At 40.2% G+C, this 16,082-nt stretch overlaps 1 protein-coding gene across 4 annotated transcripts in view; it reads right to left on the bottom strand.

Moving 5' to 3' along the window:
* Window positions 1–16,082, bottom strand: part of TEC (tec protein tyrosine kinase) — a 136,724-nt gene that overhangs the window by 20,365 nt on the left and 100,277 nt on the right. For 3 of the 4 annotated variants that reach the window (XM_024746659.1, XM_024746658.1, XM_024746660.1), the window contains exons 4-9: window positions 14,577–14,658; window positions 13,788–13,916; window positions 11,482–11,528; window positions 10,117–10,292; window positions 6,375–6,440; window positions 1,468–1,522 (exon numbers count right to left, since the gene is read on the bottom strand). In XM_024746659.1, coding sequence (XP_024602427.1) covers window positions 1,468–1,522; window positions 6,375–6,440; window positions 10,117–10,292; window positions 11,482–11,528; window positions 13,788–13,916; window positions 14,577–14,658 — 555 coding nt within the window. The remainder of the gene's footprint in view (window positions 1–1,467; window positions 1,523–6,374; window positions 6,441–10,116; window positions 10,293–11,481; window positions 11,529–13,787; window positions 13,917–14,576; window positions 14,659–16,082) is intronic. The other variant, XM_024746661.1, reaches the window with a different exon arrangement.

The following is a 16,082-nucleotide window of genomic DNA, read 5'->3' as shown; positions in this document are numbered from 1 at the left end:
ATCCGGAGCCTGTGCTCCACAATGGGAGAGGCCACAACAGTAAGAGGCCCGCGTACCGCAAAAAAAAAAAAAAAAGAAAGAAAGAAAGAAAGAAAGGAATAAGGACGCAGACCTGCTGGAGAATGGACTTGAGGATGTGGGGAGGGGGAAGGGTAAGCTGTGACAAAGCGAGAGAGTGGCATGGACATATATACACTACCAAGCATAAGGTAAAATAGCTAATGGAAAGCAGCCGCCGCATAGCACAGAGAGATCAGCTCAGTGCTTTGTGACCGCCTGGAGGGGTGGGCTGGGGAGGGTGGGAGGGAGGGAGATGCAAGAGGGAAGAGATATGGGAACATATGTATATGTATAACTGATTCACTTTGTTGTAAAGTGGAAACTAACACACCATTGTAAAGCAATTATACTCCAATAAAGAGGTAAAAAAAAAAAAAAGACTGGGAGCAATTACTAAATAGAATAACTAGATCATAAATGCAGAGAACTGCAGAGGTCATCTTCTAATCCAACCTCTCTGTCTTACAGATGCAAAAAACACGAGAAAAGTCACAGCTAGACTCAGGTTGTCTCCTCATTAAGTCCACTTAGTTTCCTCTACAGTAGATTTCATCCTTCCACTTTATTTCTTTGTAAGAATTTAAATTCTTTGTAAGATTTCTTTGTAAAATTCTTTGTAAGAATTTTAGCACATTTCTTAAGGCAACTAAATATTGTGTTAAAACTTAATTTATAAAAGCACGTAAAAAAAATTAAAAAAAAGATAGCACGTAACACTGATGTAAACTATTTTAAAACAAAGAACTTCAAGCAAAAAGGAAAAACACATGTTAAGTACTAATATCAAGGTAGCAAATGATAAATCAGTAAGAAACAGTAAAGAAATGTTGCCCATGTATAGCTATTACCTATTGTTAACAGTTTAATTCTTTCCCCCTCAAAAAACATACTTTGGAGTTCTAACCCCTGGTAACTTCAGAATGTGACCTTCTGTGGAGATTTACAGAGGGAATCAAGTGAAAATGAGGTCATGGGGTGGGGTGGGGGGCTAATCCTATATGGCTGGAGTCCTTATAAAAGGGAAATTTGGACACAGATCCAGGCATGCATAGAGGGAAGAACCATGGGGAGAAAAGGAGAGGAGCCTGGGACAGATCCCTCCCTCGAAGCCCCCAGAAGGAGCCACGCCCACTGACCTCTGGACTGCAGGCTTCTAACCTCTAGGTCCATGAAACAACAAACTTGTGCTGTTTAAGCCACTCAGTCTGTGGTACTTTGTTACAGCAGTCCCAGGAAACTAAAAGAGCAGTCTTCACTTTTAAATGATTTCAAAAAACCAAAACTTGTACTTACGCCATAGTATTTTTTGGGCTTTAGAAACAGAGATAGGTGGAATTACTAATCAGGGATTCATTACAATTGATTTTGTGCTGAAACCAAACCCACAAGACAAGTACAAACACTTACTTCACTTCTAAGGAGTTGCTCTGCTTTGCTTCTATTCATATTTCTGCAATACCATCTGAAGAGAAAAAGGTATGTTTAAGGCCTCAGGTTTTTAGAATTGTTCTTTTTTCTTTTTAGGATTAGCAAGGTATTGATAATATTACTCATCAATAACAAATAATAAGAACAAGGCCTCATTCATAATCTCAATAATATAGACAACCACTAGTAACATTTGGATACACATACATGCAGACTTTTTCTACCTGTATTTTTATGAAGACACATATGTATGCCAACATTCTTATTTTCTGTATTAAAGTGAGGTCAAGCTACACTTGCTATACCAGAACCTGAATCTTTCATATAACGGTATACGATACACACCTTTGCAAAGCAATGTAGTCCTGTGCATCACGGTCTGGATGCACCATCATTTATTTAAGCGATTCTTCATTATTTAACATAAAAATCATTTCCAATTTTTAACTATTATAATAATAGCAAGAATGAATTTTACCCCACTGACTCAAATACGCAGGAAATGTCACCACGTTATTGTCTTGGATTCCAATTAAATCTAATCCCAAGCCCCCAACAGGCAGTAGATTTCATCTCCAATCATCATGAAGCCTCCCCCACAAATTTCACAAAGGTCCAAAGTATTGAAAGAAACAGAGCAAAACAGAAGAGCAGGCCTCCTGGGTCTTCCAGACTTACTGGTTCCAGCACAGCCCCGATCCCTGGCAGCCCTCCAAAGGTCTACTGTAGGAATCCCACCAGGGCCAAGCAGTGGCACCTGCCCTTCCACCACTCTGTGCCAAGCCCCTGCATATGGGTGCCCTTGCTTAACCTTTGAGAAATCTTTCCTAAGGAAAGATGGATACTGCCATCTCCCACCTCATCCTCAGAGGTACTCCCCTCTCCCTGCTTCCCCTAGCCCATGCTCTCCAGGGGATTATGAGCAAGTTGGCCAAAGAAGATGAACTCAGACTGTCAGCTTTAAACTTGGATTTTTGTTTTGTGTTGTGTTGTTTGTTCTAGATGGACTTTAGTGGGCAGAGAATCCTCCATCCAGTCCTATTTCCCAAGGATTCCAATGTTATGAAACCAGCTTGGCCCCTCTAAACCCATGAAGTTTCCACCACTGCCTCAGCCTTTTATAAAAGAAACAGCACCTGCTTTTGTCCCAGCAAACACCCCGAGACAAGCCGATACAAAGGCCTTCCCTGACTGAGGAAGGGAAAAATACAAAGAAAAAAATACAAGATCATTTTTGGTCTGGATTCTTTCATGCAGTTGGAGGGGACAAACACAAATTATAATCTCAACACAAGCCAAAAACTGTTATTTTATGTGGAGCCTGAAGTGATTAACCAGGCCTCAGAATTGTGGGTATTAAGATCTCATTGTTGTGGACCCCACTTTATGACCTGAGACCAAGTTCAACAAAATTACAAATTTAAATTCTGATCAATTTCTGAATGCAACTGAGGGATAAAATAAATGAGGAGAACAGAATGGATTCTATCCCTAAAGCTTTCCCACTGATAGGAGAAATATTTGTCAGGATACCAAAAACAACCATAAAAGTTAATTAGAAAAGGTAGCTGCAGCTCTCATTATGCATTATAAACCAGCAGGACCTGAAAGATTGAAAAAACAAAATTCTCTTTATTAATCACAGGAGATCCAAGCCCACATCTTCACAGTGAGAGTAAGTGATGGAGGCTCAGGCTCACGTTCAGATGCAAGAAATCAGTAAAGCTAGATTGTGGCTCTCAAGAGAAATTTGATATAAGATACTCAGAGAAAGAAAACGGTCCTTTCCTCACTTGGTATATTCAAGCTCCCGGGAAGGGATAAAAGAAATAAGGAAAGAAAAAAAAGCCCACAGCACAAATCCTATTCTAAGTCGTCATTTGTATGGTATTTGCAGTTTCCCCAGAAAGGATGTTTTCCTCCCTAGGATATAAACTCAGACCCTGAAGGGTACGTTGAAGGAAGGAAAGGAGGAAGGAGTGATGAACAAATCAAAAGATGAGTCATCGGGCTTCCCTGGTGGCGCAGTGGTTGAGAGTCCCCCTGCCGATGCAGGGGACACGGGTTCGTGCCCCGGTCCGGGAGGATCCCACATGCCGCGGAGCGGCTGGGCCCGTGAGCCATGGCCGCTGAGCCTGCGCATCCGGAGCCTGTGCTCCGCAACGGTAGAGGCCACAACAGTGAGAGGCCCGCATATCAAAAAAAAAAAAAAGATGACTCATCTCGTGGTGAGTATTTCCTAACGGTTCTTTGTGGCTTCTCTTCCTCTTCCATGATACCTATCACCAGGCAAGGAGGAAAAGACAAGAGTGGCTCTGCTGAACGCATCCTGTCGGGAAGAACGATGCACACGTGGTGAGCTGGAGAGCTGCCGCCCAGACGCCAGCCCGCATGCGTCGCCCACGAGCCCGCACAGAAATGCCTGTTGGAGGTTAGTTAGCGTCCCCTGACGAAGGAACTATATACTTCTAGAAAGAACGCCCAGGATTTGTAAGTAACTTGTCATTCCATTCTTAGATATCAAAACCCTCATGGGAATGAGGGTTTCAGATTGGCTAGTCACTTCAAACACTCCAGAGGGACAGGACTTCATAGTGCTGTCTGAATAGAGGGGAAAGCAGCTTTGGGGACAACCTTCTGGAAAGGATGGATCCTGGCCAAGCTTCTTGGAGAGGGTGGGTTGGGTAAATTAGAAAATGGAGGCAACAGGTATAAACTAACAAAAAATTGAAAACAACCAACCAACCAACCAATGAGCTATATAATCTCTGCCGGTTCTCACTTTGGCCCTTGCCTCCTGGATCACCCACGCAAAGCCTTGTCCTAGACTTTTCCTGTTCTAAGGGACCTTGCATTCCTGTCACCTTCCTCCTTTAGCATGCTTCCATCAAGAACATCTTACTGACCACAACAAGCCCAGTTTCTTTCCTGCAGCACTTCCGATGGTCCTGTCCTCCCCCAGCCGGGACCTGGGTGTGAGGGTGGGAACTAGGGTACTGACGGCCCTGGGAGCTGCAGGCTGCCAGTCCTGGGCCCAGCCCAGTGGACAGTTATTGCCTGGACGCCTCCTGCCTGCAAACAAACAGCAGAAGGGCTCTTGATTCAGCAGCTGGCAAAAGGCTTTTTAACCCTGGAGACATTTAAGACGTGTTACAGGATGGGCTTTAGCAAAATCTAACACAAACAGTGGAGTGGAAAGACAGCAGGAGTGACTGTCAGCACCGAGAACCGGTTTTTCCTTTCTCATCCAGTCAGGGCTGGCACCACGCCACATGGAATCCCCAGTCCCTGGGCAGCTGGCTGAGGGGACTCCCACGGCAAGTTCACTCGGTCATGCCGAGGTGGAGTCAGGCACCCAAAAATTGCATGGCAATGAATCATAAACTTCCTAAAACCCTTATTTGTAATCCCATGAGTCATAAGGGGAGTTCTCCCATTTAGATAAAGGTTATCTGGTTTCCAAGCACATTCCTCCTGAAATCACCAGTTACTTCTCAGTCAGATGCCTTTAAAATCAGGTCCAAGTTTTTACCTTTTAGTATCTTCCCTAATTCTAAGGATTTACTCTATTTTCCTAAAATTTATTCAAGAACAAAACCACTATTTTAGTTACATGCTTTTTATACCCTTACCTACTTCTAAAACAACTTTTTTTTTTTTTTAGTTACATGCTTTTTATACCCTTACCTACTTCTAAAACAACTTTGAGGGGTCACACCACCGAGTGCTAGGACTTTTGAATCTGTTAATCCTTTTCTAGACTTTTAAGGTACACTCACATTACAGGAAGTAACATGGACAGAGGAAACAGCTTTGTGGTGGTGGTGGTGGTGGTGACAGTGTTGTTTTTAAAGAAGTGAATGAAGCATCAATACACTCCCTCAGAATGACCACAAAAGGCTCATATGTATTTGGTATATATGGGCCTCTCACTAAAACCTGGCCATGCACTGCTAGTGAGCATATAAACAGCAGCCCATTGTTTCTCTGAAAAGTAATTTGACAGCATGATTAGGAGTCTTAAGACGTTCATAACTAGCCTTTAGCTCAGTATGTAGACTTTTAGAGATCTAGTTTAAGACAATAAGCAGGAAGAGGTATCCCAGTATTTTTACATAAAGATGCCTAAACAACATAATGCCACACAAATAAGGAAATGATTATATAAATTATTGCACGTCCACGTGCCGTATGTCTGGCTGTGCCCCTTAAGGCCTCACACAGTGCCTGATACACACTAGGGTCTCAGTAAACATTTGAAGAATTCACGACTGAATGAAATATAATGCAATTATTAAAATGTTTTCGAAGTACATTTAATGGCATGAGGAAATACTCACACTCATACTATTAAGTGAATTAAACAGGATATAAAACAGTATATACAGCATGATTCTAAAGATTGAAAGGAAATATATGAATGCTGACAGAGGCCAACTCTAGTTGATTTCTGAATAATTTCTCTTACTAACATTTTTCATATTTTCAAAGAATTTTAAAACAATAATCACATATTGTTATTATAATTAGAAAAAAGAAACAATCAAATGTTTTTTTAAAGGTCACTCGGGGAAACTGTATTTTGATTTCTTGAATGAATGAACAATAAGCTGTATTTCAAGGTCAGCTAAAGCTATGATTTGTTTAAAATCAATTCAACTATATTCACTTCTGTAATTCTATTCACACATAGTACCTTCAGGTAAAGTGTATTATAGAAACTAATTCTCACAACGTCTATTTACCATCCTAGACAACTGAGTTAAGTTAGTACATCCTTCTAAAGATAATGAAAGATAACCATTAATCTCCAAAATGTCTTACATAATTAGGAAAATAAGAACAGTTTCTAGTCCTCCACATTCACAAAATAACCTTTTACTTACTCATACTGATCTAAGTTGTTTGATTTCTTTCCTGTCACATAATTACTTGGGATATATCCTTCACTCCTAGAAATAAGAAAAATACTTTAGATAAACTGAAATTATTTTACTGAGAGAGTACTAAAAGAAAAATTATTGCCTTTCCGGAATAAAGTATAAAACTGCCTAAAGCTTATAAGAAAGACTAGCTGACCCCCAGTAAGTAAATATAGCTATAGTATTTGATGCTTTACAAAGGACTTCCTCATTTGATCCTTACAAAAATTCTGAGGTAGGCAGGCATTACTGTACCCACTTTTTGGTGGGGAAACTAAGGCTTAGAAAGGTTGAGAGACTTTCTCAAGGTCTCAAAGCTAGGCAGCAACGGGGCCATAAGTTGAATTCTGAACTTGTGACTAGTTTCAGAGCCCTTCCTAATATTCCATGATGCTTCTTTTGAAGTCACAATTTCTTGGGATGTTTTAACGAAAGCACTACTTCAGAAAAGTTGAAGTGTTGGATAAAAACACCCATCACTCCAATACCTCAACAGTCTGTGTAGTGCATTGTTTCACAGAGGGTCATGCCTGACATCTACATCGGTATCATCAGGTCACTTGTTAAAAAGGCAAATTCTGGGACTTCCCTGGCGATCCAGTGGTTAAAGGCTCTGTGCTTCCAATGCACTGGGTGCGGGTTCGATCCCTGATCAGGGAACTGAGATCCCGCAAGGCGCATGGTGCACACCAAAAAAAAAAAAAGCCAATTCCTGGGTCATACCCCAAGAGATCTGAACTGAGAAGGCCTATGTAGGCCTATGGAATCTTTGATTTTACCCCAGATGACTCCTATCTCCTATGCACATTACAGTTTAAGGAGCAATCATAACAAGTAAAATCTTGGTTAGAGCCAAGAATTTCAACATAAAAGAGATAAATGTATAAAATTTCTAAGTTGAGTAAAAACTTTGTAATCTTAAATTTGAATTTGAACTATTAGTAAGAACTCATAACACACAAACACACACACACACACACACACACACCAGTGCATATATGTAGCTCTGTTGCACTGAGAAAGGCCTAGAAGCAACAACAGTCCAGCGGCAATTAGAATCCAAGCACGCCAACTGTTGTCTCTAAATATTGCTTCTTACTACAAGGAGCCAGAACTCCTTGGGGAAATGGCAAACTGCAGGTTTGGCCAGGAAAAATACAAGATGAACTTGAGCCATTTTAGTTTATTCAGAAAGCAGGGTAGCTGAGAAAGACTAAAAGCGTCCTCAATCAAAAACAGCTACCACTGACCCACGACAGGACAATTCAAGTAAAAAGAATAATGACTGCAATAGACTGAAACCAAATATATAAGCATCTATAATAACACAAAACATTACTGGTTACCATTGCTATCAACAGAGGAAGCTTGGTCATCAACTCATTATTTCTGAAAAGTTGGTAAAAGATAAGAATCCAAAATGTATCTGGCCTTTCCTGCATGAACTAAATGAACTGGTTCATGAGGCAGTTCTTCTCTAGAGAGTTAATACATGCAGATGGAATGACAGAATTAGAAAAATCACCATTTTGCTATCCCTAATGGATCTAAGCAATAATCACCAATGGATGCCAAAACCATCAGGTGAAACACTGATAAAGAACTTTGTGATAGAGGAATAATGTTGACACCTGAACCAACGAGTAATCCTGGCATCATCAGAAGCGGAACAACCAGATATACAGGACACAGATACATATTAAATGACACCATGTGGAAGCAAACAGCTTAATCTAGATTGTGGCTCATTTCATAGAGAAAATAACCTGGTTTTATCAATAAATCAAAAATGAGAAAAAAAAAAAAGGCTAGGGATTGTTACAGAATAAAAGAAAGACGTGAGACCTGTCAGCCAAAATGCAATGTGTGGACCTTGTTTTAACCTTGATTAAACTGTAAAATACAGATTAGAGCTAATCAAGGGAAACCAGAATTACAGAGTTGGTACTATCCTTAGACCTGGGCCAGAGGGTCCCTGCTCTGACCTCACACTTTCGAGAGGATGCTAAAGCCCATGATCCCTCAGCCCTCCTCTGGACCATCATCCACGTAAACTAGGGCCCCAGAATTCTCTGCCCACTACCAGGCCCTACGTGGGCCTTCCCAATGGGTTTCGTCCTTTGAAAAGCAAATGATGCTGATTGTGTGCACCCACTCCAGCCCAGGTCCAAGGAGTGACCAAGTTGGGGGGTGGCTTTTGCAAACCATGTGGACAGAGTTTGGATGTACGGCTGGGAGATTCACATGGTACATGTGAGATGGAGCCCAGGGCAGAAGGGAAGAGAGAAGGGAGACACCTCAGGGAGCTGGCTCTCTGCGCACTATCACGTTCCGGCATGGAACTCCAATCCAAACCTTGCCTTCCTCGTCATTTTGAAGGTATGTTTGTCAAGCTGGAGGATAAGTTATATCTTATTTACCAGTTTGTTAGCTTGACTTATAACTTCTAAATATTTAAACATATGATATCTGGGCTTTTATTTGTATGCTTCTTCTAGTCCTGAAAATGTTGCAGGAAAGCCTACAGATGATGTTTTTTAACTTATTATTAAGTATGATAATGACACAGCAGTTGTTTAAAAACATCTTTAGCAGTTAGATTTAGGGGTGAAATGACATGATGATTTGAATTTAGTTTTAAACACTTGAGAAAAAACAGTTGGGAAGATTTTAAAATCAAGACTGGCCAAATGTTGGTAATTTCTGAAGTCAAGTGACAAGAGGCTCCATTATACTATTATGTACTTTTTGGATATCTGAAAATGTCTATAATAAAAAATAAAAATCCATCTTCTACAGTGTTTGGCAAAAAAAAGCAGTGATGACCTTCTTGTAAACATAGATTAAAAGGTTTCCAAAAAGGTAATAATGCACAGCAAACCAGCACTCAGGAGATCTACCACTGCTGAGAAGTGAGCAGAAGACACGGACCCTGCCCAACCCAGAGGCTTCCACTGCTTCTCCAGAAGTGACCTGAGGAACAGAGAACTAGAACTGGGGGTGGGACAGGAGGTGAGAAAGCAGACTTGGAGGGAGGACATGCTCTAACCAGGACAAAAAAGTCCTCATCTTCCTATCCACAGGAACTCAGAATATAAACAGGATTATATTTCAGAGGTAAGCATAGGATACAGAGCTTTCTTAATGAAGCCAAAGACTCATCCCCTATGTTTATCCACATTTACCCATTATTTACCAATAATAAGATTGAAAGGACTATTCTCTTTAAATCCTAAATTATTTTGTATAAATAATGTTTGTTTTTAAATTTCTTGAATGTATTTTAGACATAGACCCATATGCACATACATATAGACAGAAAGACACACACACACACACACACACATATACACATTCTCTCTCTCTTAGACAAATCTAAGATTACTTTACCTTGGGGGTGGGGTGCGGGGGGAAGGGACCTAAAATGTAATTTCCCCCAAGAGCAAACAATCCAATTAGACATGTAATGGATGAGAAAGAGACCGGTGTAATGGATTCTAATTTCTGGAAAGGAGTGGTTGATTCATTTATATTTATGGAGTCACTACTAAGAATACATTGTGTTACTGCAAAGTAATAACATATATTTTCATTTATGGCCGCTGAACTAGCCTCATTACATAACAGTTACAGGTTATCCTCTTCTCACTCAGTATTTCACTCCCAGCCACCCACTGTGTATCATCCACAGAGAGGGAATACCTACCCATATTTATCTCTTGCTTTCCACCAATGAACATCATTCTTTTCCAATATGATATACTCCTGGCCTCTCTCTAATCTGAGATCATGTGCTTCTGTCGCTTGGAAATCATACATGGCTACAACTATTTCTTCACTATTACCTTCTTCTTCAGGTGGAATCGGTGGGGGAGGCCTTCGCTAAGAAAAGGAGGTAACATATAAAAGTTTAGTCTTCTGTTTGAAACTGGGTGTGCAGTAAAACACCAAGCAATGCGCACGTCCCCACAGTATAAAGTCTGCTTTCGATTATCTGGTGAACCCGCACCATGAGTCCGATGATATCGATGCTACTGGACCTCTCACGGGCTTCAGAATTTAGGACAAGGGCAAAAGCTCTCTTTAAACATCAAACAGCTTCTGCTCAGTGTCAGGACTAGCTTTCCAGGGAGAGGCAAGGGTAACGTGAGTAGAAACCAGCAGGACTAAAGGCAGACCCACCATTTAATGGCCTGCAGTGGGGAAAAGCAGAACTACTTCTGTCAGGTCTCCTCCCACTCAAAGGAATCTGCACTGCTTTGTGCCTGCTGTGTGCAAGGCACACTCTTAGTACCTAGCTAGCATACTGTTTCTCATTTCTTTTTAATTGAAGTATAGTTGATTTACAATGTGTTAGTTTCTCATGTACGGCCAAGTGATTCAGTATATATTCTTTTACATATTGTTTTTCATTATGGTGTATCACAGGTTATTGAATATAGTTCCCTGTGCTATACAGTAGGACCTTGCTGTTTATCTGTTTTATATATAGTAGTTTGTATCTGCTAATCCCAAACTCCTAATTTATCCCCCTCCCCCTCTGGTAACCATAAGTTTGTTTTCTACATCTGTGAGTCTGTTTCTGTTTTGTAAATAAGTTCACCTGCATTCTCATTTATTCTTAATACTAATCCCATGAAGTAGAGTATATAATTTCCATTTTACAACTGAGGAAACAATGGCTGAAGTATCCCACCCAAAGTCACTCATATCAGATTCATGCTGGATCAGGCTCCCCGTGAGTTCAAAGTACATGTGTTTTCTACCCTACTCCACTATTCACAGTCACTCCTTTGTCATAATACTGTGGTCTCAAGACTGAAATATTCCTTTAAAGTCCCACACCTCTTGTATAATTCTCAAAGCCAAAATACAGGCAGAATGCCAGATGGTAATATCTGATACAATTAAATTGACATTATTCGACACCAAAAAAAAAAAAAAAAAAAAGTCAAGTGAGCCATAGTCTATCCATTTCCAATGTGATCCTTGCAGGGAGCAGCATCACAGGAATGAACATAAACATACTTAATAAACTGCAAATGTTTCCAAACATTAAAGACCAGCTTACCTTCTTTGTTTCTGGTGCTGGTGCTCGAGGTAGTGCTTTTTTTATACCTGAAAATGACAATGACAAAAACAGGTCAAAATGCCATCCACCAATGATTGATAGTTTTAAGGAAAAGTAAAAATGAACCCATAACAAGAAGTCCACTCAGACTCCCTCACTCTGGTGCATTTTGCTTGTAATACTATTTTAGAACAGATTTTTTAAAATGCTATTAAAGCCGGTTTGTATTTCTGCCTTCTTGAACAGACTATAAATGCCACAGGGATTGGGGCCATGCCTTGTTCACTGTAAACAAATGGGACTACATCAGAACCAAAAAGCTTCTGCTCAGCAAAGGAAACCATCAACAAAATGAAAAGGCAACCAACAGAAGGGGAGAAAATATTTTCATCCCACATATCTGAGGAGGGGTTAACATCCAAAATATACATGGAATTCACACAACTCAATAGTTAAAACAAATAATAATAATAACTCAATTAAAAGTGGACAAAGGACCTAAACAGACACTTAAAAAAATTTTTTTTATTATTTATTTTTTTTTTTTGCGGTATGCGGGCCTCTCACTGTTGTGTCCTCTCCCGTTGCAGAGCACAGGCTCCGGACACACAGGCTCAGCGGTCATGGCTCACGGGCCCAGCTGCTCCACGGCATATGGGATCTTCCCGGACTGGGGCACGAACCCGTGTCCCCTGCATCGGCAGGCAGACTCTCAACCACTGCGCCACCAGGGAAGCCCCAGACACTTTTTTTTAAAGAAGACATACAAATGGCCAATAGGTACCTTAAAAGGTGCTCGACATAACTAATCATTAGGGAAATGCAAGTCAAACCACAATAAGATACCACCTTATACATATTAGGATAGCAATTATAAAAACCACACATGATAACAAATGCTGGTAAGGTTGTAGAGAAAACGGGATGCTTGTGCACTTTTGGTGGGAATGTAAATTGATGCAGCCACTATGGAAAATAATATAGAGGTTCCCCCCAAAATTAAAAATACAACTACCATATGATCCAGCAATCCCACTTCTGGGTATATACACAAAAGAAACAAAATCAATACCTTAAAGAGATATCTGCACTCCCATGTTCACGGTAGCATTATTCACGATAGCCAAGATATAGAAACAACCTAAGCATCCATCAACAGATGACTAGATAAAGAAAATGTGGCATATATATAGAGAGAATGGAATATTATTCAGCCTTGGAAAAAGAAGGAAATCCTATCATTTGTGACAACATGGATAAAGTTGGAGGGCATTATGGTAAGTGAAATAAGCCAGACCAAGAAGGACAAATGCCACATGGTATCACTTACATGGGGAAGCTTAAAAAAAAAAAAAGTCAAACTCATAGAAATAGAGAGTAGAAAAATGGTTGCCAGGGGATGGGGGGTGGAGGAAATAGAGATGCTAGTAAAAGGGTACAAGCTTTCAGTTATAAGATGAATAAGGTATGTTAATTACAACTCAATTAAAATATATAGAGAGCAAGAAAAAAAGATAAATAAGGTCTGAGGATCTAATGTATAACATGATGACTAGTTGACAGCACTGTAGTGTATAACTGAAGTTTACCAAGAGAGTAGAACTTAAATGTTTTTACACACACACACACACACACACAAAGGTAAACATGCAAGGTGATGGATGTGTTTATTAACTCAATGGGAGGAACCCTTTCCAATGGATACATAAGTATATCCAGTCATCTCATTGTAAAATTTAAATAATTTTGTTAATTATACCTCAGTAAAGCTTAAAAAAAAGAGAAGAGAAAAGCTGCTGATGGTGCTACATTAGGCTCACAGTTTTTAACAGAGTCATGTTTAGTAGGCTTTCATATTGTGATAAAAACTCCCAAAACAGGGCTTCCCTGGTGGTGCAGTGGTTGAGAGTCCGCCTGCCAATGCAGGGGAAGCGGGTTCGTGCCCCGGTCCGGGAAGATCCCGCATGCCACGGAGCAGCTGGGCCCGTGAGCCATGGCCACTAAGCCTGCGCGTCCTGAGCCTGTGCTCTGCAACGGGAGAGACCACAACAGTGAGAGGCCCGCATACCGCCAAAAAAAAAACCAAAAAACTCCCCAAAACAGACCTTCTGATTCCATGAGATGGTCCTACTGCTCACTAAATAAAAGTATTCTTACAAAAATACACCTACACTATGTTTACACCGTGCTAGAAAGTGTGAAGGCCATATTTAACCAACATCAAAATCATGTCACTTTCTCCCAATAATACCAACAGTATGTACATCCTGAGCACAATATAACTACAGAATAAAATTAATACTTACTACTTTCAAACAGATTATATCTTTCACATCCAGGCGCTAGTTTTTCAGTTTGTCTGCAACACTGATAACTTCCGTCTGCCCAAAATTTAGGATGATATTTAATCATAATATTATTGTTGTTCTGTATTTCTGTAATTCATAGACACATTAAATGATGAGTGAAATGTACAGAGATAACAGAATGTTTCCGGTTGATCATTCTTTCTCAAATACTACGTTTATTATGAGGAAACCTTCATAACATATAATCCAGCATTCAGAAAATCCATAGAGTTCTCTTTCACCACTTTTTTTGGTGAGGCACCCTTGTTAACAGAAGTGACCTCTGCTACAACGTGATGGATAAACACAAAAGTCAGCCCCCCACCATTCTGTTCTGCAGAAAAAGCGATGAGGATTATGCAGGTCAAATCACTGATTAATATACTTTACATACAAGTCAATTCATCCACATCAAATGTTGACTACATAGGCAATTTCTTAGACAATACCAAATCCTGTTACCATAAGAGCCCAGTGCTTAGTCACCTCCAAATGTACTACACATTAAATGAAAGCATGTTCTTCTTAAAAACTATGTATATGCCACTAGAAGGAACCAGATTATAAAAAAGGAAGTTAACTTCAACATGTGTCACTTACAGTAACAGAGAATGTTCTTGGAGAAACACTTATTGTAGATTAAAAGATTATAAATGCAAGATACACTAGCCGTATCTCTGTCTTAGTGACAACAATGTTATATTCTGAAATTATGTACAGATTAATATTTCATTATATGAGTTTTACCTTCTTTTAACTTCTTCACCCACCGGTCCCTGCTTTGTGCACTAGGTGCAAAAATGTAAAGTGTGTTGGCATCATGCACAACCTGAAATAAGACAAAAGATGGAACAGGTGAGAAAAGCTTAGACACAGCATCTTGCCTAGCACAGAGCCCTTGGCACCACAGGCATCAATAAAGGATTCTGAAATGACTGACCAAAAGTCGATTACTTCCGATCCAAAGAACCTAGATTCCCTTCTTACAAAAACACATCTATTTCTTCATGTCTCCATCCAGTGGGATACACATTTTACAAAGGACTGTGCTTTTACAGAAAAAAAATATATACAGAGGCCAGGATGCCTTGCCAATCTTGTTATTTCTTGCGATCTAATAAACTAAAGTTCCTTAAGTAAACTTGGTATAACAGGGACTATTCCAATCGAATATTTTTCTGAATAATATTTGAGATGAATGGACTACTGTTTCAACATCACTCCTATACCTTCCTTTTGCCACTATAAATAACTGCAGTAGGTAGCTTAATTAAGCACTGACCACCCCAACTCTATACTTTGTGCTTTACAGACATTAACTCAACTAATCCTACCATCAAGGTATTAGTATTTCCATTTTACAGAGGAGGAGACTAAGGCCTATCCAAGACACCCCAATTCTAGATCACTCCCAGAGGCACTATTCACATAGAATGTACTGCAAATGGTGTGCCTTAAGTTACCTGCCCATCAGCATTTGGCTGGTCATCCAGAAAGCCAGGATCCTGACTCCAGAGCCCAAACTTTTAACCACAGTACCTCTTTCAGAGGTACCTCCAGGTAAGCAATTAAACAGTTTTGTTCTTAATATTCTTAATATTAAGAATAAAATTAAGCATGGGAAACTAATCCAAGAATTTTGTCTTTGGTCTATCACTTTATCCTTGATGGTCAGTAACAAGGCAGAAACACCCCAATTGACTAAAAAAATATCTGGGGACTTCCCTGGTGGTCCAGTGGTTAGGACTCCGTGCTTCCACTGCTGGGGGGGCTGGGTTGGATCCCTGGTCAGGAAACTAAGGTCCTGTAAGATCCCACAAGCCGCTTGCAGCCAAAAACAAAAAAAAAAGCAAAACACAAATCTGGCTGGAAACCTCCTTTTACCGTGTCACTGGATTGAACACAGATAGCTCTTTCATCAATAATTGGCTGTTCCTGACCATATTCAATAGATAATCCTGTGGAATAAAAGTCATATTTTTATGGCAAGACAAGCGAAATTTAAACAAAAAATTCTTCTCTGCTCTTTGGCCTCCTCTCTCCCCGCACTGTGCATTGTATAACTCTATTATGCATCACCAAACCCCTCTCAGCAGAAATACCTGCTCAACCCTAAAGAGCAACATTCTCCTAGCAGCAACAAGACAACTCCTTAAAGATAGCATTCCTGGGGCTTCCCTGGTGGCGCAGTGGTTGAGAGTCCGCCTGCCGATGCAGGGGACACGGGTTCGTGCCCCGGTCCGGGAAGATCCC

The sequence above is a fragment of the Neophocaena asiaeorientalis genome, unplaced genomic scaffold (assembly GCF_003031525.2).
Source record: "Neophocaena asiaeorientalis asiaeorientalis breed wild unplaced genomic scaffold, Neophocaena_asiaeorientalis_V1.1 scaffold19, whole genome shotgun sequence".
Lineage (NCBI taxonomy): Eukaryota > Metazoa > Chordata > Mammalia > Artiodactyla > Phocoenidae > Neophocaena > Neophocaena asiaeorientalis.
The sequence above is the reverse complement of the archived record's forward strand: the minus strand, read 5'-3'. Positions and strand labels throughout refer to the sequence as shown.